The following is a 23,191-nucleotide window of genomic DNA, read 5'->3' on the forward strand; positions in this document are numbered from 1 at the left end:
TCCATGGCCTGTTCTGGGCTGTTTCCTATCATGTTTCTTGCGCTTACCTGCCGGGACTGTTTCCTGCCAGAGGAGTTGCCCAGGCTCCTCCATCAGAACGTCTCCCAATGCCAGGTTTCACGCTTACCAGTGGGTCCATGAGCCAGCCCTACTCAGTTCACCTCCTGTCATAGCAGGAACAGTGGCTTTTCGTCACTGGTCTTCAACCCAATCTGGTCCTTGCTGTTGGATGTTTCAGCCCAACCATGGCTGGTCCATACCCACATATGGCTCACACATGGCTAGTAGGGGTTGAGACCTTGCCTAGTCCATCCCACATCTACCCTGGTCCTCCAGGACACCAGACGGTGTTGGAATCTGGTCCAGCTTGGTGCATCCAATCCCAGTCCACATTTGTGCCAAGAGAGACTACAACCTTTTCCCTGTTCAAAATGCAGCCCCCATTCCAGCCCACATGCCCCTTATTAGGAACCTCAACCCGGCTAGGGTTGTCCCCTTAGCTCCCCAGCCAGGCCTATTCCCAGCCATAGATCACATGCATACTGGTGGTGGCTCTGACTCAGCTAGGTTCAATCCCTCACCTGTCCCAACCTCTGCCTTAGACACTGTGGCTTAGTGTTCCTGGCACATGCAAGCCAGTAGGTATAAGAGCCTAGCTCGGCATGACCTGTGCTCCCTCCTGGTCTCTAGTTTCGCTTGTGGGCTAAGGTTTGTTCAGTCTTGCCTGGTCCACCCTGTTCCATTACCAATTGACACATTACCCAGCTGTTGGAGCTACTTTGTCCAGCTTGTCCGACCCCCAGGTCTGGACCACATGTTCACCAGCGGGAACTATGATTCCCCAAGGGAGTTTCCCAAGTTCCTTCACTTAATCCACTCCCAGACCCAGTTCTCATACATGCCATTGGGTTTAGGCCAGGTTCTGGCAAAGTCTAGCCTTCCATTTGGCCTTGTATGAGCTGGTGAACGTTGCAGCCCGGCCCACCGCACACCCTGTTCAGGATGCACATTTGGTTGCTGCTGCCCTGACTAGTCCAGACTGTTGGGGGTTCCTTTACCTGTGATTGATGGCAGGCTCCTTGGTCACACCTAGCATAATCCATCACCACCCCAACTCTTGAGCTAACCAGTGGGGCTAGAATTTCCACAGGGTTGGCCCACACATCCCTCACAGAATCTGCCCCCGGTTACTGTTCTAGTGCCAGTTAATGTCATGGCCCGGCCTAATGTGACCCTTCTTCTGATCCATCATCATGTCAGGTAGCAAGATATGCTCCTGCTGGACAAGCCCTGAGCCATAGCTTCTGCATGGACTGGTATTTGGTGGTCAGCATTGTTCAGTGATTACAAGTTTTTCAAAGGAAGAGTTACTGCCATTGGAGATCTTTACAATTGCTTCATGTCCTAGAAGCACAATGGGTTCAACCTGGATCTACCTAACCAGCGATTCAAAGAACCAAAACCCCAGAGATCCAGGCTGGTCAGCCAGCAGGCAGAGCCTGGCACCAAATGGCGTACTGGCTGCCCGGGGACAGCTCACCACGTGCACATTGTAGTTGTCGTCTGGGATATAGGCATGAGACGTCCGTCCTGAGACCCCAAGATTGATTTATTTTTATTGGAAAGTAAGACATACAGAGAGGAGGTGAGACAGAGAGGAAGATCTCCATCTGCTGATTCCTGGCCCAAGTGGCTACAGTGGCTGAAGCTGAGCCAATCCGAAGCCAGGAGACAGGAGCTTCTTCCAGGTCCCCCATGCAGGTTCAGGGTCCCAAGTTCTTGGACCATCCTCAACTGCTTTCCCAGGCCAGAAGCAGGGACCTGGATGGGAAATAGGGCTGCTGGAATTAGAACTGGTGCCCATATGGAATCCTGGTGCAAGCAACTTTAGCCAGTAGGCTCCCAGTATCACTTTTATGTTGACTAAATTGCTTAACAAATATTCATCCTCGCTACTGAGTTTTTAAATATAGTTTTTTTGCATAATAGTGATATCTTTTTAAATTTTGCTATTTTCCATTTTCTATTATAGGGATTCTCTCTTCCTACTCCTCTCCATCCCTCCTCATTTTCCCCTCTTGCCATTTTCCCTCATATTACAGTAGTATAGTCCTTTAGCAGCACTTACAAGTTTAACATTCTCATGTGTAATGTTACAGCATTGCAGGAATAGGCATTGGTAGAAAATCCAGTATCAGATAGTCAAGACATGTTTAACAGTTTCATTGGGAGTTCTCAAATTAGGAATAGAGATATTCACTACAATGTATCTTCATTTCCTAGTAAACTACTCTCCATTACACAGTTAATGTATTAGAAATTCTGTTTATACTTGTTTATATATCTGTTTTACATTTTGCATGAAGCTTGCCTTATATCAGAGACCAAATGTGATATTTCCCTTTGGGGACTGGCTTATCTTATTACGGGGCATAATGGTCTCTAGGTGGGAGCATTTTCTTTCAAATGGTAGAATTTTGTTCTTTTTATGACTGAGTAGTATTCCATATAGTAGATGTACCACAGTGGTGTTTTTTGGTTTTTTTCAATGATACAGTTCCATAGGCTCTGGTGTTTCCCAGCCCCCTGCCTGAATCCCCTCCCCTGCATTGATTTCCCCTACATTATTACAGTGGTGTATTCCTTCATACACAGTCCTAAGTCCATCATTCTGGTTTTTCAATGTATCCTGCCATTGTAGGTATGGACAATGGCAGAGAGTTCAGTATCCTATTGTCAAAATATATTTAACAGTTTCATTGGGTGTCCATGTTTGATATGGAAGTACAGATGCATACTGCATTGTATCTTCACGTCTGGATATGATAGTCCCTGTTACATGGATACTGTACATCCCATTAAATGAAAAGCAGTAAAACAAAATCAACAGGATGAAAAACAAAAAATTTACAACAACATGAAATTAAATAACCTAGTACTGAATGACCAATATACCACAATGTTTTTATCCATTCGTCGTTCCACAGGGATCTGAGTTGTTTCCATGTCTTTGCTATTGTGGATTGTGTTGCTATACTGTATGGATTCAGCTCATTTTTTATATGCAGACTTCACTTAATTTGGATAAATTCCCAGGAGAAGGTCATATGGTAGATCAATTTTCAGTTGTCTTAGCACTCTCTATGACTTCCAAGAAGTTGAACCTAGTCTAAGTCCCACCAATAGTGAAATAGAGTGTAATTGTTCTCCAGTTACATGCCAGTAGGTGATGGTAGTAGATTTCCAAATGCAGATTATTCTCATTGGAGTAAAGTGGAACCTTAAGGCAATTTTTATTTTCATTTCCCTAACAGGTAGGTGGCTAGAGCTTTTTCTTTTTTTTATGTCTATTAGCCATTTGGATTTGTTCTTTTGAAAAATGCCTGCTCATTTTTGTTTATTGAGTTCCTAAAGCTCTTTGTAAAGCATAGATATTACATACATATCTCCCAGGTTAACAGATCAGTCTCTCTTTATGGTTTTTATTTCCTTACTGTATTTGAAGTTTGTTGGAATTCTTCAGTAGATAGTAACATGCTTCTTGAGCTGCAGATACTTGCCAGTTGTTACTTCAATTATTTTTTCTGTCTCATTCTCTCTCATCTCTGGGATTCCCATTGGATACATGTTCACATTCGTTTACATCACTGTTTTCTTGCCCCATTACCAGATTTTGCAATAACCTGACTGTCTAAAAAAGGTGCTTGTCATGTAGGATTTTGAAATTCATTAAAAGAGGCTCTGCCACTGTAGGTTAAAATGAAGAAGGCAATAATTTAATTGTACATTATAAATACAGAATGTCTAATAAATTGTAATCATTGAAAGGATACTCATAATGAAACTCCTCACACAACAGTTCAAGCTTTTTATCCTGAAAGAGATTAATGAACAACCTTCTTTCCGTTAATCATTTTTCTTGGAGTCTTTCTCTATAAGAAGTAAATTTTTTTATCAGGGAAAAACCATAATTCATAATCTGAAGTTATTGAATGCTATTGAAATGTTTTAATCTTGTAAAAGAAAAGTTAAAGCCCATTTTCTTCCATTTACAGCATGGCCTGTTTTTGTTCCTCTTCATTTTAGGAAGGTCTAGTTAATGTAGGATGGATGGACTGTGCCACCCAGGAAAACCTTTGCAAAAGTTTGGATATCACAACAAGCACTACGGCTTACTTTCCTCCTGGAGCCACTTTAAATAACAAAGAGAAAAACAGTGTTTTGGTAAGAATCAGTTTAAAGACATGTCTTTATAAATACACATGGACACACATTGAAATAGTACATTATTTGCAAGCAAGTAATGAGATGAATCAGTTTATGTCAGTATTGTGGAACATTTTATTCTAATAAGTTTTTTCTAAGATTCATTTATTTTTATTGCAAAGTCAGATATACAGAGAGAAGGAGAGACAGAGAGAAAGATCTCCCATTCGCTGATTCACTCCCCAAATGGCAGCAACAGCCAGAGCTGTGTTGATCCAAAGCCAAGAGCCTGGAGCATCCTCCAGATCTCCCATGTGGGTGCAGAATCCCAAGGCTTTGGTCCTTCTTCAGCTGCTTTCCCATGCTACAAGCAGGTAGCTGGTTGGAAAACAGGGCCTCCTGGACATGAACCACTGCCCATATGGGATCGTGGTGCATACAAGGCGAGTAGGCTACTGTGCCAGTCCTAAGGAATGAATTTCAATTTCTAGCATTGTAATACATGCTTCAGTTTATAAAGTCATTTTATATAGATTACTCTTAAAGTGACATTCATATAACTTTTAAATTACTGTATATCTACACTTGAAGTCAGATTACATTTAAACTGTTACATTCTTAAATACCAAAGATACAGAATATCATCTTAAAGGGGAGAACATTTATACTATAAGTTTTTACTTAATTGCGTTTTTCTTAATGTTGAAAATACAGATTCTTGTTAGGTTTTGCTGTGACTCAGGTAAGTATTCTTTGAAAGCAGAGTGAATAAATAACCTGCAACTGAGCAAGACCAACGAAATCATTTGGTCTGGCCATGCCAAGGCAACATGAGTATGATTAGAAATTTAGCAAATCTATGTAATGTGCTAAATTTTAAGTTCATAATTTTGTATGACCCACAAATATCCAACTATTGTGTTGTAATATCCAAATGATTTTTGGGCAGAAAAAAGTTTCCTAGCCCTATTTTAAAGCATCCTGTGGCATTGTGATGTAAACCCAGGTGAACGTTGGATGTAGTTCACCTCCCTGTATTTATGAATAGGACATGGAGGCTCAACCAAGTGTCAAGGAGCTGAGACATGTAATGCTACATAGCTCTTAAAAGAATCCCAAAAGCAAGGAAAGAATTCTGATGATGATGCATCTGTCTTCTTGTATTTTCACTCTTTCTTAGATATTAATGAAGAAAGTCATATGCAGTGCAGAAATGTACCAAGATGCAGAATTTCCAAAAACCAAATCACTCAGTCACCACCAGATGCTAGATCTTCCAGATCTCTACATATGTGTACATTTATATAGATCTGTTCTGAGATGTGCACTCCCCTCAAGATACATGGTAGACATGCGCACTCTACTGTGGTTATTGATGTCTCCAGCTTAAGTGCCCCGGCTGTACCACTCACATTTTCCCATTTATCTTTTTAACCCAATTTGCCATGCTTCAGTTAATGGAAAACTCCATTCTTTATTATTAAGGCTCAAAGCCTTGTAATCATTCTTGATTCCTTTTCCTTAATCCCTATAATCACTTTCTCAGGAAGAAAAACATCTATGGTTTGATTTTGGAAAAGTTTCCATAATCTACCTTTATTTCTACCAGAGCATTTGTCATTTTGTAACACACACTTTACTTTGTTTAGTTAGTCTTCTGTTTTTCTCATTAATGTTTGGATTTGTTTACTGACATACCCTGGATGCTTAATAAAGTATCTGGTGTGTGTGTGTGTGTGTGTGTGTGTGTATATGTTTATATATACATACATATATACATATAAATATACACAAGGAAATTTCAGAAAGTTCATGGAAATGCATATAATAAACAATTATGAATCACTTTCAAAATTTTTTGCAATGAATCTTCAGTTTTTGTAAAGTTCTTTCATTTATGGTACCTGCTGTATATATGTAAATGTGTGTGTACATGACATATGCATAGATGTAAGGGGTTAGCCCTAGATATGTGATTCTTTTCATAAATAGGATCCTGTAGTGGATATTATTTCATAATCTAATTTTTTCGCTCAGGATATTTTGCCTGTGTGAATATACTTATCACATATATATATATAAAATAGTTTCATTTTATTTATGCATGTATTTCTCTTGTTCATACATCATCCACTCTGCAGTCCTGAAATCCCAGCATGCTTTACAGCACACAGTTTAATCAGACTTCTTCTGTTGGTGTTTTCCCCTTACTCTTTCTTGATGTAAACGTTGTTGGAATGAGCTATCGTGCATCTTCATTCTTCCTTTCTTCAGTCACATGATTTAAAATGTGATGCCTGCAACAGATTTAAATTCAATTTATATCGCCAGATTGTCTCTAGAATAGTTGTTAGTTGGCACTGCCTTCAGTTTATGAGGATCGCCTACAGCAGAAACAACACTTACAGCTTGTTTCCTTCAGTCTCATATTTTTATGAGATCTTTAGGTTATATGGCAGACTTGCAAGTACAGATCTCTTCTTAGGAAACAAATGAGAAAAGAGGGAGATAGCAGAGTGGGAAATTAGACATTCCTTGCTGCTCCTAAAGGCATGCCTCTCTTTATAAAAACATTGCAGGTAACTTTTAAGAGAAAGATGGGTAAACTTTACAGATATAACTGGAAAATTCCAAGACAAGTTTACAGTGTTGTGCCAATGGATTAATTGCTACCACTTTTAGATAAGGTGTTAATGGGAGTGTTTTTAGTAACATCTTCATAATGAATGTCACCATAGAACCAGAAGCTATAGAACTGAAACACAAGATTTTTGTGTTGATATTGTAAACTCTAGAGGCAGAAGTTATTTTATATAAATATTTCAGAATATTTGTGCTGTAGATTTAAATTTTAAGACATGAATCTAGAAAGTATTCTTCTTATACTTTAACCTTCCAAATATTCATTCTCAGGCATAACACCATTAAGATGCAAAGTCTGTGACAGTTTCTACAAGTTTAGTGTTTCATTTAGTACCTGAAGTGTTAAACATGTGACTCAGAACAACTGTTTTGTCAATCCTCATATACATTTTCTTGATGCAACTATTGCTACACTTCATAATAATGGCTGCTTCATTGAGAATTAGACTAGTAAGGAAAATTACATTTAAAAAGATACTGAGGATAAATAAGGTTAGAAATAAAGAGAAGTTGTTATTTTTTCTGTTACAAGTTCTTAATTATTGAGTATTGGTTAGAATATGAAGTTTCTTAATTCATCAAGTTGTTTAGCATTATAGCAACTCTAAAATTTTGTAAAACATTGACATTCTGTACAATATGATTAAACTTAAAATTAAACTTAAGTAATGTTTTTATAATAATATGGAGATCTTGCCAGGTTATTCTGAGAATTATCATAAAAAACACAGCAAAGTTTATAGAAAACTTGATTAATTTAACATCTAATAGTAGGATTTTCTTTTTTATAACCATGTTTAAAAATCTAGTTATGTAACATCTCGAGTAATTTCCAAAATATACTATGGAAAGAAGTTATTTGGAAAACCTTTTAACTCCTATAATCGTTTTCTTAAAAATTGTAATTTGAAAATGGGGAAAAATCAGACACTAGTTTATTCAGAAGGATTATAACATGATTTTCTCATTCTAGTTTCTTAATTCATTGGATGCTAAAGAAATTTATTTGGAAATAATACGAAATCTTCCAGACTTTGAATTGCTTTCAGCGAACACACTAGAGGTAATATTTAATATTAAATAGCAATGAATGCTTAACTTTTTTGTAACATTTTATGTCTTAACATTTTAAAGTCAGCATTGGTTTGACGAGTACAGTGAATTTCAAGTATAGAAATGGTAGGATTCTGAATACAAAGCAACTTTAGATCTGCTTAGGAATTTTACACTCTTAGCTTTAAATTTTTGTATTGTTTATTCTGGTGCCTGGCATCACTTAGAATTAAGCATTCAGTTTGTTGATAGAATACGTACAAATATCCTGTCTTTGGCAGTCTGGGTTTCTTATTATTTTAAAAAAAAATTATTTCATTTTGTTTGAAAGGCAGTCAGAGAAGGGCAGTCAGAAAGACCTTCTATCTGCTGGTTCCCTCTCCAAACAAAAGCTGCCGTGTCTGGACCTGGACCAACCCAAAGCCAGGAGCTCCTTCTGGGATTCCCACACGAGTGCAGGATGTTGGACCATCTGCGCCTCTTTCCCAGGCTTTTAACAGGAAGCTGCTTCAGAAATAGAGTAGCAAGGATGTTGAACAAGGACGTTGAATACGGGATGCCAGTGCTATTCACAGCAGCTTTACCCACTGGTTCACAGTGCTAGCCCTTCTCCATGCTTGTTATTCCCAAGGCTTTATAAATCTTTCTACTAAATTTTCTTCAGTACAAAAAGTCTGACTTCCAAGCTTTTTAACTCTGCATTATCAAAAGTGTTTTTGACACAGTCATCTTCTTTCCAATTTTATAATTACTAACTGAAATTGCTGTAGAATTAGATTGATTTCCATAGCATTGGTCCAAGTAAACTATAAACAATATTAGTAGGTATTATTAGGTAATAATAATGGATAATGTTATTACCTTTTGAATATTTAAAATATTAGTTTTCAAAATATTAGGTAATATTTTATGTTGGTAGGGTAGCTAAATACCCCAAGGGTATAAAAAGCTAGATTTCTTTGTAAGCTCCCTATGTCTGATATTTCTTTTTTACTTTTAAGGATCGCTTGGCACATCATCGATGGCTCTTATTTTTTCAATTTGGGAAAAATGGAAATTCAGATGATCCTGAGTTGAAAAAACTAAAAACTCTACTTAAAAATGATCATATTCAAGTAAGAAAAATGTATTTTGCCTATCTTTTGATGGCTTGCTTTCTTAGTAACTTAATGCATTTAATGAAACTTCAAAAAGTATCTTTTAAATGTTCAGTTAGAATTCTGGGTTGGGAAGCCTGTATTTGTGGATTGTGTGTTCTTTTTCTGTTAAGAATGGACATATCTCAAAGTGGTTCATTTTTATTTTTATTTTTTGAGACATGTTACACACATTTTCTGGGATATATGCACTATTGATTTTCATTTTAAGAGTTACTGATATACTTGGAAGCATGGCAGAGAAAGAGAGAAACAAAGCATCCACTGATTTTATTCCTCAAATGCCTGCAAGAGTTGTGGCTGGGCTTCCTAAAGCCAGAGACAAGAATTTCATCCAGGTTTCCCATATGTCCGAGTCCCAGGTCCATAACAGCTGAGTCTAAAGCAGAGGAACCAGGACTCGAACCAGTGCCTCAGTAGGAAATATAGCTGTGTGAAATAGTGACTTCATCTGCACCACAACATAATCCCCAATTTTCTTTTTTGGAATTTACTCATATAATTCCTGATCATTATTTAAAATGTAGGCTATATAATCGAATTGTCTAAAAATATCACCGATAGTTTCAGTACTATTGATCAGCATGAGAATTTACAATGTCACTTTTAAATATTTTATGAATGGCTATATGTGTGTATGCCATGCATTTGTATTGCAGCGGTCCTTATAATAGATATCCATGTGTAAGTTTGTACATGTACTTTTAATTTACGTAAATTCACTCTTATTTGACTTCTCATTCAACAACATCAAAGCTTTCCATGGACTTGTAAGAATATTTAATATTTAAAGCTCTTTATTCCCTAAAGACAAGGCTGTATTAAGATCTTATTTTCCCACTTTTTTTAATATTGAGTGGAATACACTTGTCCAAAATTAACTCCTCCACAAAGTTTTATTGATTTAGATTTCAAACTTATGGCAACAACCTAGAATCTTGATTTTTTATAATCTTTGCTATTCTGATTGATCAAAGTGATGTGTTAACAATGTATACTTTTATTTGCTTGTTGTCTATCGTAATTGGGAGAAAATTTTTTTAGTAACTATTAGCAGATCATAATACTTTAGTTTTTTCCTAGCCCGTTTTCTTCTCCCTGGTGGAATGTGTATCTGTCAGATTGTGTCTTATTGGACTCGGGGGCAAAATGCTACAGATTTTTTTGAGATTTTAATTTCCCTTTTTGTTCATGCTGGTCTTTTACACTGCATGAAAACATTAACCTTTTTCATTATTTGTACTAATGTTTGAATTAGAAAGTTCTCTTATGCCCCAAGGTTATATAAATAGCCTTTATTTGCATGAACGTCTTACATAACTTCATATTTTCTTGAAAATTTCCTGAATTTAACTTTTTGGGAAGCATTTAACTAAATTGAATTCACTATGAAATGCAAATGAACTAGTTGTCTTTTATGACCCATTAGCTTCGGTTTAGGTAGTATCTGGGTACTGTTAGGAGTATTTTAATATTGAATGGGTATGATTGTGTGTTTGCAGCAAAGTCACCCTCCTCTTTCTACTCTAGGTTGGCAGGTTTGACTGTTCATCTGCCCCAGACATCTGTAGCAATCTTTATGTTTTCCAGCCATGCCTAGCAGTATTTAAAGGACAGGGAACCAAAGAATATGAATTTCATCATGGTAAGAATGGGGGGAAATGATGGAAATCAGTCTTCATTTCCAAAAGGGAATTTCTAAGTATATTTTTTCCTTGTTTTTTTGGATGTGCTTATTGAGTAGCTATATTCTCATTTATTAGTTCATTAGTGAATGTGAAGATATTTTGGATTATACAGTGCTGTTTCAAAAAGTTCATGGAAATTGGTGCAGAAATATTTAATTAAATTCAGAAGAGACCCAGAAAAGCTTACTCATGACAAGTAACTACAGATTGGATCAGTGTAGGTTTTGAAACCAAAGGAGTTTGACTCCAAATAGGATTATAGCCATTAAACCAAATTTCAGTGGTGAAGTTAGAGCCTTGCTTATCTCTGAAATATTTCTCAGCTTCCTCCCTCCTTGGTGCCTTACTTTAGGTCTGTCTGTTTCATCTGCTCTTACCTGCTCCTTCTGGAAAATTACCTATTTAGGTTTTTCACTTTGCAAAAAAAACAGGAAAGGAATTGGTTTTAAAGTTATTACCTGGAACACCATTCTCATATGGCTTACATGCCTTAACTCTGAGATTCCTTATCATAAGAGCAATCACTTTGTTTTAGAATATAGCTTTTTTCTAGCACCTGCCTTGATGCCCAAAACATAGTCAGACTGTATTACCTAGTGTTTAAGTGAGTGGGGAAAATTCATGATCTGCCATTGCCAGATTTCCCTGCCTCGACTCCTACGCTCTGCCCTTGTAGATGATCTTAATGTCAAGTACTTTTGCATCTGAAAGTGCTCTACTTCTACTCCACTGTTCATAATCTCTTCCAGCATAACCATTACTTCCTGCTCCTGCAAAGATTTAGCAAGCTTGTAATCACCCTTCAAACCTTAATGTAGTTTCTCCCCAAGGATTAACTGCAAAGCCCCAAGCATTTCTTTTAATGTGTCATTACTGACTTTACAAATGTTGATTCTTTTGATATAAATAGGTATTGAGCCTCTGTGTGTACCAGGTAGAGTTCTAGAGAATAGGAAAAAATATATATGGACTCAGTCTCTACCTTCAAGAACGTTATGGATTAGTAGGGAAAGCAGATGGACAAGTTGACATATTTTTTCAAATTTGAAAAACATGAAGTAGGGAATATTAATTGCCTTCCTAAGTAGTAATGACTCCCAAAATTCAGCAGCTTAAACATTTATTACTTCACATTGATTTGTTGATCAATGACAACACATTAACAAGATGGTTCTGGAGTCAGATTCTCATGAGGTTGAAGTGCAGACTGTGGCCTCAGGATGTAGTGTCAGGCCAACCCTTGGGATTCTTTGCTGGTTGTTGCCACGGCCTCAGTTCCTCAGCACATAGTGGCCACAGTGTGGTCAGTCTCCATCCAGAACAAGTATTCTGAGAGAAAACAAGACAAAACAGTATCTTTCATAACCTTGTGTTAAGACAGAATATTACATCCAAATATTGCATTTATCCAACCCTGGTAAAACCTAGTGGTCTGAAAAACCAAAGGGGAGGTCATTGAGGGCTGTTTTAGCAATGGATTACCAGATATAAGCATAAAATCTTCTAGGATTATAGAAAGCCTTGAAGAGAACAACTTTGTTGAAATTTGAAGTAGAAATAGTGATTGCCCAAAGGAAAAGGTAAAATGTTCATTGGGCTCTGGTGAGAGTCTTACTGTTTCAGATGTAATAGAATGTTTAGGAACAAGGTCTAGCACATAATAGGCGCTTGAGTTAAGACAGACTATTACAGTGAGTCAGAGGCACTTGGGAGACATAATTAGGCTTTGGTTAAGAGAAATATAGGCAGTGGAGGACACCCAGAGGCAATTAAGCAAGGGGACATTGTAAATACCAGATAGGAGATGGATTAATGAAGGCTTTGGACACCAGCTTGATATTGCAGTAGGCCAGATTAAACTCAGGCATGAAGTTGGATCTTGTCAGAGCTGGATAGCTTGGGTGAGGGTTTGATAAAAGGACAAAAAAAGTAGGCTCTCTGGGAACACTTATTTAGGCATGAAATAGATTATCTGATTGCCAAGCAAGACAGAGAAAATGAAAAAGGGAGCAAGTTGGGAATAATTTAGCTGTAATTTGGATACATTTCCTTTGAAATAATAAGATGTCCAGGTAAGTTTTTCTCCTGAGCAGTCTGCTGAAGAAATAGTTTTAGAAAATACACCATAAGTATAAAGAACCAAAAGAACAAGATAATAAAGTGTATATTCTACCCCTAAAAGAGTACTTCAAAGAAGCAGTGACATTTTAACACACACACACACACACACCCCAAGATCAATTATGCTCAAATATTAAGATGACCTTTTGAGAAAAGTCTGAAATGTTCTAAAAATATAAAAGCAGATTGTGGATTTAATTTTTCTCTTATTCAATTTCAAAGGAAAGAAGATTCTATATGATATACTTGCCTTTGCCAAAGAAAGTATTAATTCTCATGTGACTACACTTGGACCTCAAAATTTTCCTGCCAATGACAAAGAACCGTGGCTTGTTGATTTTTTTGCCCCTGTAAGTTATTTGTCAGAGGGTTTTTTTGTTGGTATGGTTAAAAAGGAATTTTCTATATAAATGTCTTTAGTATTAGAACTGTGTCGTTGGGTTTTCACCATTCTTGCATATTGCTTGAAAGTTAGAACAAATGTAATTGTCCTTCTCCAAGGCTTAAGGCTTACTGCTAAGTATGATTTGCCACCAAGTATGATTTGTCTTCAAATGTTTGCAAAACTGATGAGTTTTTGTTTCATTTGGCTCAGTGCTTATGAATATTTTTTTTTAGTGGTGTCCACCATGTCGAGCTTTACTGCCAGAGTTAAGAAAAGCCTCAACACTTCTTTATGGACAGCTTAAGTTTGGCACGCTGGATTGTACAATTCATGAGGGACTCTGTAATATGGTAAGTATAAACATCTATCTTCATTAAGTTTGTAAAATAGAGACCTTTAAACCATATAATGTTAAAAAGGATGTTTTTTTCAAATGTGGCTTTTCCAGTTATAAGCAATAAAAATATTTCTAAACAATTTATTATGATGAGGGTAAATCATAGCCAGTAACTTGTGTGTTAGAATGTAAGATCATCTCAAACTCAGGCAACTATGATTTTCTGTTTATTCGCAGTCTTTATTAGCTTGTGGCAATCTAATTTTTATCCTTTGGCATTGCTCATGTTTGCCTTTAAGGGTAATTAATAGATTACTTCTAAAAAATGTGTTGAATTTGGTAAAAGAAAAATAACCTTTTCTTTATAATACACATTTTTCATGAACTCGTAGACCCTTCATAGGAGAAATTTGAGGCAGTGAATGCACTTTTTGAAACTTGTTTATATCAAAATATTTTCTTATGTAAACAAATACTTCAGTTCCAGAAATATCTGGAAATTGCCTGAAATAGGTACCTGTTATTCATTTCTTTCAGAAAAAGATTAAAGTGAGAACTGACAATTTGTTCTTTACACCCTCTTCCTGCCTTGACTGAGGAGAATAAGAAAGCACCAAGCACTAATTACCATGGTTACGTCTCAGTATTTTGATGTCTTCTTTTTATGGCAAATGGAGAAATTATCAGCAGGGTTGAGTACTGAATTTAATTTGTATTCTCCATCTTTGCAGTATAATATTCAGGCTTATCCAACAACAGTCGTATTCAACCAATCCAACATTCATGAGTATGAAGGACATCATTCTGCTGAACAGATCTTGGAGTTCATAGAGGTATTGAAAGTTCTAGCCTGTGACTAAAACCCTTCTCTCTATCTAGACTTTGTATGAATATTTAGTCATATTTACTTGCCAAAATTTTTCTGCCAAGATGATTTTGATAGTGTTTTATCATAAACTTGCCTGTGACAATCTTATTTTGTTGTGTCTATTATAATATTCTACATATTAAATAGATGAAATCACATGTGGCATGTAAAGCTTTGTTAGCCCTCTGCTGTGCCCTGTTTTCTCTAAGATCAGCAGGCCTGGCAGTTTATGCCAGTCTCCTGCATAGAACAAAAATATGTTCTAGCTGCTTGTTCATTTAATAGCCAGCCAGCCTACTGTGTTCCACTCATCTGTGTCTCCTACAAAGTAATGTTTTGGTGCTTTTTAAAATTATTATCATTTTCCTAGTGAAGCTAATCTCTTGCTAGTATTACCTGGACTTTATAAATCTAAAGGTTGCTTAAAACTGCCTTTGGAACATGTAATCTCTTCTAGAGAGATCATGGTGCATCTCCAGTCAGAATGTCAGCCAAATAAGGTCGACTTTCCATTAGTGATTAAACTGTCTTTTTTAGACCAATCATTCTTGGATCCAAAACAGATTAGTTATATGTAGATGCGAATATATCTGCTAATGGTATCATCTACTCCCAACTTAAGTTGCCTCTTGTGATTTCAGGAAAAATATATATGCCCTGATTCAAGAAAATTGATGGGGAAAACAAAAATGGCCTTTAATTTGGATTTAAGTCTAATACTCTATAGATTTCCTTAAACATCTTTCAACTTCTAAAACATAATTGATAAATGACTGCAAACAATTTGACAAGAATATGTGAACAGCCATCACTGTTCTAATAGAATCTGTGTTCCTTTTAGGACCTTAGGAATCCTTCTGTGGTCTCCCTTACACCTACGACTTTCAATGAACTAGTTAAAAACCGAAAATATGATGAAGTTTGGATGGTTGACTTCTATTCGCCATGGTGTCATCCATGTCAAGTGCTGATGCCAGAATGGAAGAGAATGGCTCGGGTGCAGTAAAATTGTTTCTTTTCAATCTTAATAACTCACGAAAACTGTTTTTTAGCATAGTTACTCTGAAACAGATTAGTAAAACCAAAACTGGATTATTTCATAACATGTCATGTAGATTCCAACTTTTTCCTAATGTGAATTGTTTTGGTTTTTTTTTTTTAATGCTTTTTGGTGTGTGGGTATGACCATTAGCTACCCCAAAAATCTTGATTTTGTATTTATATTTTTTATACTAGTAAACTTTCAATTTAAGAGAAAATCCCCTACCCCCAGGTTCTTTCCCAGATCCTACAATATCTGGTTGGGAACTGGGCTAGGCTGAAGCCAGGAACCAGAACCTCAGACCAGTATTTCCCATTTGGGTAGCCTTGACCCAACTGTTTACTCATTGGCAGAAGGCCGGCATCAGGAACTGAAGCCAGGAGTCAGACCCAGGTACTGCAATGTGTGGCATAAGCATACCAGCCTGCATCTTCACCACCACACCAAACACTGCCCCACTGCTTTCTTTTCAATATTTGGGACTTTAGAGAGAGATGCTTGAGTAGCAGGCACTGTAGTACAGCAAGTTAAACCTCTGTTAGTGATGCTCCTGTCTCTTACTAGAGTACCACCTTAAGTCCCAGATACTCTGCTTCCAATCCAGTTTCCCTCCTAATAATCCCGGGAGGCAGATGATTGCTCAAATGCTTTGATTCTTGCTAACTTGTTGGCCCCTGATAGAGATCCTGGCTTTTGGGTTTGGTCAGGCCCAGCTCTGGCTATTTTAAGTATTTTGGGAGTAAGCCAGTTGATGGAAAATCAATCTTTCACCACCCCATGGAAAATCAATCTTTCACCACCCCTGTTACTCTTTCAAGTAGATGAAAATAAGCATTTCTTTAAGACATTTGAGGGACCAGAGCCTGGCATGGTAGGCCAGGAACTAAAATCCTTGCCTTGCACACCATGGCATAGTAGGCTAAGCTTCCACCTGTGGCACTAGCAACCAAATGGGCACTAATTTGTGTCTTGGCTGCCACACTTGCAATGCAGCTTCAAATTTGTGGCCTGGGAAAGCAGCAGAGGAGAACTTAAGTCCTCGGGCTCCTGCAGGCACATGGGAGACTTCACAAGAAATTTCTGGCTCAGCTGTGGCCTGCACTGAGGCCATTTGGGAATGAACCAGCAGATGGAATCTGTCTCCTCTCTAACTGCCTTCCAAATAAAAATGAAAATCTTTAGCAGGAGTATTTAAAAGGCAGATTTAGAGAGATCTGGTTCACTTCCCCACATGGTGCAACAGCCACGGCTGGATCTGCCAGAGCCAGATGCCTAGAACTCCAAGACCCCAAGTGAGTTCAGAGGCCCAACCACTTGAGCGAGCCATCCTCCGCTGCTTCTCTAGGTGCCGCAGCAGAGGGCTAGCTGGAGTTCAGCCTGCTGTGTCAGCACAAGCCCCAGAAAAACATTCTGAAGAAAGGGAGCTGTCAGGGTTAATTCTAAAAACTTTTCTAAGGTTTTAGTGATAAAAAATATTTGGAAATTTCCTGCAAATAGGCACATGAAAGGTTAAAAATGTTAAATATTAAAGTACAGTATTTTGTAAAACCTATGTTTATTCTTTTTACATTTGGGCATAATTTGATAAGTAACCTGTAATTTTGCCTCCATTAAAAAAAGTAATTATTTCAAACACTTTGATTTTTATAAACATTTTTCTATGTAATAGTGGATTAAGTCAGCTGTTTAATCTGTAATTACTATAAATTTATTGGTATAAATGATCTGTGTCAAGGCCATATCCGGTTTCATGTGGTGAAAATCAGTAATAAAACCACTATTGTTAATAAAATACCTGCTTTTGATTCTCTTTGACACCTTTATTGTCTTTCTCTTGCATAGACACTAAATGGACTGATCAGTGTGGGCAGTGTAGATTGCCAACAGTACCATTCTTTCTGTACTCAAGAGAACGTTCAGAGATACCCCGAGATAAGGCTTTTTCCACAAAAATCAAATAAAGGCTTTCAGTATCAGTAAGTATTCTCTGAAAATTTTAACTGTTTAAGTTATACAGTTAACATTTAAAATAGCCTAAATAAAGCCCACTGGGTTACTGAGCTTTTTGGAAAGTAAAGAGAATCGAACAGGCTGACAAGAAGACAAGGAGAAGGAAAGCTGTCATGCATGAAGCCTTGATTTACTTTCAGGTGCATTTGCTCATTGTTTGCACTGGTTCTCACGTTGCTCTGTATTATAAAAGAGTAAACTCTGACTCTCACACGTGCTGTTACCTCCCAAGGCATGGCCATGAGGGTCTGTCTCGGTGTCCTTGTGTTTCCATGTCCCCATGTGCAATTTCAGTTCAGAAGCTCCAAAATAGAGTATGATGAAACTTAAAGTAGAAATGAGCTGTGGGTTTCAAAGGAAGAATCACAGCAGTGAGAAAAGCATTAAAAAAAAGAAACACGTTTTTAAAGTAACTTTATGTGAGTCTTCATTTGAGAAACATTAATGACTTGAGATGTCCAAAATTTGAGTGTCTGAACCTGTTTCGCCGTTGCTGGTCATTCTGTCCACAAGAAGGCAAAGGACTCTGGGAGGCTGTGCATTAGTATTAGTGGCAAGATATATTGGAGATGGCTATCAGTCAGCTGTCCTTATTCATTCAATTGCTTATAGTAAGATTACGTTTTTTTCTTCTTTCAGTAGCTACAAAGGTTGGAATAGGGATGCTTATTCCCTAAGAATCTGGGGTCTAGGGTGAGTAAAGTATTATCACTATATAAAGTAGATTTAAAGCTTTTTATATTCTGCTTATGTCTGTGGTTACATTTAGTGTGGGTTGTATAAAGTTATATGCACCAAAAAATACATGGCAATTTTGTGAAGTCATTTTTAGTTTGGGAAGTTTTACAATAATTATAGTTTAGATTTTTATATAATAAATTATTTTGATTACTTGCTGCAGATTTTTACCTCAAGTGTCCATTGATTTAACACCGCAGACTTTCCAGGACAAAGTTTTACAAGGGAAAAGCCACTGGGTAGTTGATTTCTATGCTCCTTGGTGTGGACCTTGCCAGAATTTTGCTCCAGAATTTGAGCTCTTGGCTAGGGTAAGTCTTCTCTGTATACATAAATAAGCTGTAGTCACTTATATGTTTTAGCAGTTAGATAAAGCATTGTAGATATAATTCAGTGTGCTCAGTTTTAGAAGAACTACTCATTTGTATAATTATCTATACTGTATGCTTCATGTTTATTAAAGGGCTTAACTAGTACCTTCTCTGGAGTTAATATCATTGCCCTCCTACCCATACAAATCCAAAGCTTCTCTTCTTTCCTTGTCGGTACCTTGCCTCCCTCTGTCTTCCATGTCTCACTCTCATGCCCTGTCCCTTTCCACTGATAGCCTCTTTGTTCCAGCTTTCACTGTCGCTTATCTAGCCAGTCGCTATTTCCCTTTTCCTCCTTCAATGCTGCTTAGGTGATCTTTCTAAAATACTGCTTTCTCTGGTGTACTAACCAGAATTGACATCTCTGAAGGATTCTGTCCTGCTCTTCAGCCTTATCTTTGTCCCTTCAACTCTAGGTACAGCATGATAATAACATTCTCTAAACATGGATGAAATTTTCATCTAGCGGAAAAATGCAGATATGTAACAGTATAATTGGTTGTGGGAACTTAGAATGAGGGTAAAAGATGGGCTTCATGTCAGATTCACACCAGGAGGAGTCAGAATAGTACTGATGACACATTTAAGAATGCCCAGGCCCTAGTGCCAATTAGCACCTCAAACAGGAAAGAGCAGAATAGAGGCATGAAAGCCTAGGACATGCTGAGGGGTCTCCACTGTTAGTCTAGTATAGCCAGAGTGTAATTTAGAAGGGGAGTGGTAAAAACTAAAGCTAGATTATCAGTAAGGAAGAAATTTATTCCTTTACCCCACACTGTGTATGCTACCTCCAGAGTATCATCTCTGTAAGCATTACTGGGTAAGCAGGATATTACATGTTAAATCACATTAATACTCTGGACAAGGGCTAATAAAAAAGATTTAGCACATTGGAAATAATGCAGTACATTTTCATGTGTAATTGGACATAAAAATATTAAAATGTTTTATACATTAAGTAACACCTTGTACTCTTATACTGAAGTGCAGAAAAATCCACAAGTGAGAAAGACCTTGTACTTGCTTACGCCTACAGCTTCCTCAAGGTCTTCACACAAATTAGAGGTAGCAAGACAATTTTACTGAAGTGAGAGATAGTAAAGAGGATCCAATATTAGGCAACCTTGATAGATTTGGTATCTTTTTTCTCCCTTCAAATCTGACATTAAGACCTATTTCTGGTAAGAGAAATTTAGGATGCCCCTACTGTCTAGGCTAAACTGCTAAATCTACTCTTGGCCTGTCTTAAAATAAATAAATAAAATTAATCCTTTCTCCTTTAAGATTCATTTATGGGGCCATCACATGGTTACTCAGCAAGCTAACCCTACACCTGCAGTGTCAGCCTCCCATTTAGGCCAACAATTCTAGTCCTGGCGGCTCCACTTCAGATCCAGCTCCCTGCTCATGGACTGGGAAAGTGGCCCAAGTCGTTGGGCCCTTAAACCCAGGAGACCAGAAAGGAGCCTCTGGCTCCTGTTTTCAGATTGTTTCAGGTCCAGCTATTGGGGCCCTTTAGAAAGTAAGCCAGCAGATGGAAAATCTATAAATATGCCTCTCAAATCAAAATAAATACAAGAAAACTGCATTACCACAAATGTGGAAAAACAAGTTATAAAGATTTAGTCATTTGAAAGAGTCACAGCTAGAGGGAGAGGCAGAGAGACCTTGGATCTGGTTTCACTTCCCCAGATGGCCACAACATTGAAGTACTCATTCAGCTTAGTCAACTAGAAAACACTGATCAACATAGGGCCACTTCAGTACAGACGAGCACAAAAAATAGATGGTGATTAAGTGAGGAAAGAAAGCATACAATGAACCAAGCAGTGTGGTAACTAGAAGGGATCATGCCAGGAATCCTTCTCTGGTTCTGTATGTATACCCAGAGATGGATTAGTTGAGGAACTGGACAGGTTAGTAGCATAGTGCGCCTTCCCCCAGGCAGTGCTCCCTCATTATGGAGAGCTTGGGGATGGATGCACGATGGAAACAAAAACAGGCCTTTATGTTCCAGGCAAGGTGTGGGAAGGAAGAAGCTGAGGAAGTTCAGGATACAACTTCTCAGTGTTCTTGATAAATTCCTCTGCTTCCTCTGCAGAAGGGCTGGTGGCAATAGCCTAAAGGGCTAGAGGACTTTTTGAATAAGGAGAGGTAAACCTAAGATTCAAGATAGCAGGCCCTTATGATGAAAAAAAAGGAATGGAAAATATTTAAAATACTTCTTACTGGTTGCCAAAATTGTTTATGCCAATGAGAAAACATCATTTTCTTTTTCAGTTAATTAAAGGAAAAGTAAAAGCTGGGAAGGTAGACTGCCAGGCTTATGGACATACATGCCAAAAAGCTAACATCAAAGCTTACCCAACTGTGAAACTGTATCTCTATGACAGAGCAAAGGTATGTACAAGGCTTTCCGCACCTTCCCTTCGCAAAAGAAGATTGTTCTTCATTTACTGTAGCTGGTTAAAAAACAATTTCGACATCATAGGTAATAGCTAAAGATGAGCAAAATGCAAATTGATAAAAGAATTGAGTGGTCATCCCAGATAGTTCTGTGCTTAGGATAAGCTGACAGTTACTAATTTAATGTTGATATTGTTTTTTGTTCAACAAACCATAAGACCAGTGACGTTTCGGAAGTTTACAGTGACTGTTGAAGTCACTGGGAATACCCTGCAATGCATGCTGCTGCCCAGAATACTACTTTGTGTTTCTATTGAAAAAATCCTGTACATTTCAAAGTAATGAGCTCACTTTAGAGAAAAATGAACTGTAACAAGCAGTATTCACTATTAAATGGTAATTATATTATAAACTACAGCTAAGAAATTGGGTTATAAATTTCAGAAATCTGGAATTGGCATAAATTTAATTTTTTAGTGGAGGTTTTTGCTTTGACAAGATGCTCTCTGTTAAGATGAGCCTGAGGCATGCTGAACATAGTGTGTGAATGAGAGTTATATGAGAACTTGAACCTTTCTGTGGAAACAGTAGCTATCTCAGTTTTCAAAAACAATCGAGAGGTCAGGCTGTAGATCATATTCAGGTGGAGTGATATTAGAGAAGGATTCACATAGTGAGTAGTCACCAAGGTAACCAGGGCATTGAAAGGGCTATTGGAAAAAAATGGTGCTGTGTATTGAGAGGGCTCCAGAGAACAAATGTAAGAACTAAATGTCCCTCTCCAAACTGAAAAGTAGGTGTGGTGATCAGAAATATATATTTTACAGAAATTTCCCATATTCGAATGTTAGTATATTCAAGGTTTTGCTATCATTTCCATCTGTTTTCCATAACCCAAAAGGCAACTGTTAGCGACAGCTGTCACCTCACACTTCCCACACTACTAATCTGTTTTGTGTTTCCTTACATTAGTCTATTTTGGCTATTTCATACACACAGAATCATACTATCTGTGCCCTTTCTGATTGGCTTTAATTCATCCATCTTGTGGTGTGGATTCATATTTTGCTTTTCAAAGCTAAAATTTCCTTTTATGGACAAACCAAAATAATGACTACAGTCAACTCAAACACAAACCAAGGTAGGAAGTTACACACAAATAAAATCATAGTCCCCAGGTCTGAATTGGGGATTGCACCAAGGATAATAGGTAAGTCGAGGCACAAAATAAGCACACTTGACTCTGTTAGCTTGCTTATTCTGCTTTTCAGCCACCTGCTTACTGTGGACAGATAATAGGGAATATGGGTTGTATTGCATTATTGTAGTTTGACATTTGGTCATTGCTGACAGTTGTATTTAACTTACAATCATTTTAGTCCTCCGCAGACATTTTTCCTCATGTTAGGCTTTTGGTATCAATTGATACATTTTTCTGAAAGAATTATGCTACCTTATCCCTATTAGTAGTAATTATTTCAGGGTCAAACTTTTTGCAGCATTACTTCCTTGAAGAAATTTCAATTTCAAGCAGTTTAGAACAAGAAATTTAAAGCATCTTCATTCAAGTTTAGGTGAGAATACCGGTTTGGGGTAAAATAATGAGTCTTTCTCCTTTCAGAGGAATATTTTGGAAGAACAAATACCTTCTAGAGATGCAAAAGCAATTGCTAACTTAATAGATGGAAAACTGGAAGTGCTCCACAATCAAGGGAAGCGAGATAAGGTAAGGACTAAGCCTGGAGCTGACTTTTGCAAAAGTTACCAAAATTTCTTAGATGTAATTTACATCTATCAGTGGAGAGGTAAAATGAAGTTCAAAAGATATTAGCATAGTTGGAAATGCCTGCTTTGGGAAACAATAATCAAAATGCAACCCCTAAGTACTGAAATACTTGTAGTCATTTAAAAATAGTTTCTAAGTATTGGTCCATATAGAAGCTTGGTTAGAAATGTTGATAGCATCACTAATAAACTCATGTCCATTGACTAATGAAGAAACAGAATGTGGTTTGTCCATAAAATGCCTCTGCATGTGGTGCCGGCACCCCACTTGAGCACCAGTTGATTCTGGTTACTGTAGTTCCTGTCCAGCTTCTTGCTAATGTGCCTAGAAAATTCCCTGCACGTAGGATATATCAAGATGAGGCTCTTGGCTTTGGCCCT

General features: G+C 37.4%; 1 protein-coding gene across 1 annotated transcript in view; it reads left to right on the top strand.

Moving 5' to 3' along the window:
- The window catches only part of DNAJC10 (DnaJ heat shock protein family (Hsp40) member C10), a 44,039-nt gene that overhangs the window by 17,638 nt on the left and 3,210 nt on the right, over nt 1-23,191 (top strand). The window contains exons 10-22 of the mRNA XM_040971820.1: nt 4,087-4,224; nt 7,823-7,912; nt 8,904-9,017; nt 10,590-10,704; nt 13,091-13,218; nt 13,487-13,603; nt 14,322-14,423; nt 15,300-15,455; nt 17,343-17,476; nt 18,150-18,203; nt 18,412-18,559; nt 20,900-21,019; nt 22,647-22,751. Coding sequence (XP_040827754.1) covers nt 4,087-4,224; nt 7,823-7,912; nt 8,904-9,017; nt 10,590-10,704; nt 13,091-13,218; nt 13,487-13,603; nt 14,322-14,423; nt 15,300-15,455; nt 17,343-17,476; nt 18,150-18,203; nt 18,412-18,559; nt 20,900-21,019; nt 22,647-22,751 — 1,521 coding nt within the window. The remainder of the gene's footprint in view (nt 1-4,086; nt 4,225-7,822; nt 7,913-8,903; nt 9,018-10,589; nt 10,705-13,090; nt 13,219-13,486; nt 13,604-14,321; nt 14,424-15,299; nt 15,456-17,342; nt 17,477-18,149; nt 18,204-18,411; nt 18,560-20,899; nt 21,020-22,646; nt 22,752-23,191) is intronic.

The sequence above is a fragment of the Ochotona curzoniae genome, unplaced genomic scaffold (assembly GCF_017591425.1).
Source record: "Ochotona curzoniae isolate NIBS_2020 unplaced genomic scaffold, NIBS_Ocur_1.0 contig_2210, whole genome shotgun sequence".
In the NCBI taxonomy this organism is placed as follows: Eukaryota; Metazoa; Chordata; class Mammalia; order Lagomorpha; family Ochotonidae; genus Ochotona; species Ochotona curzoniae.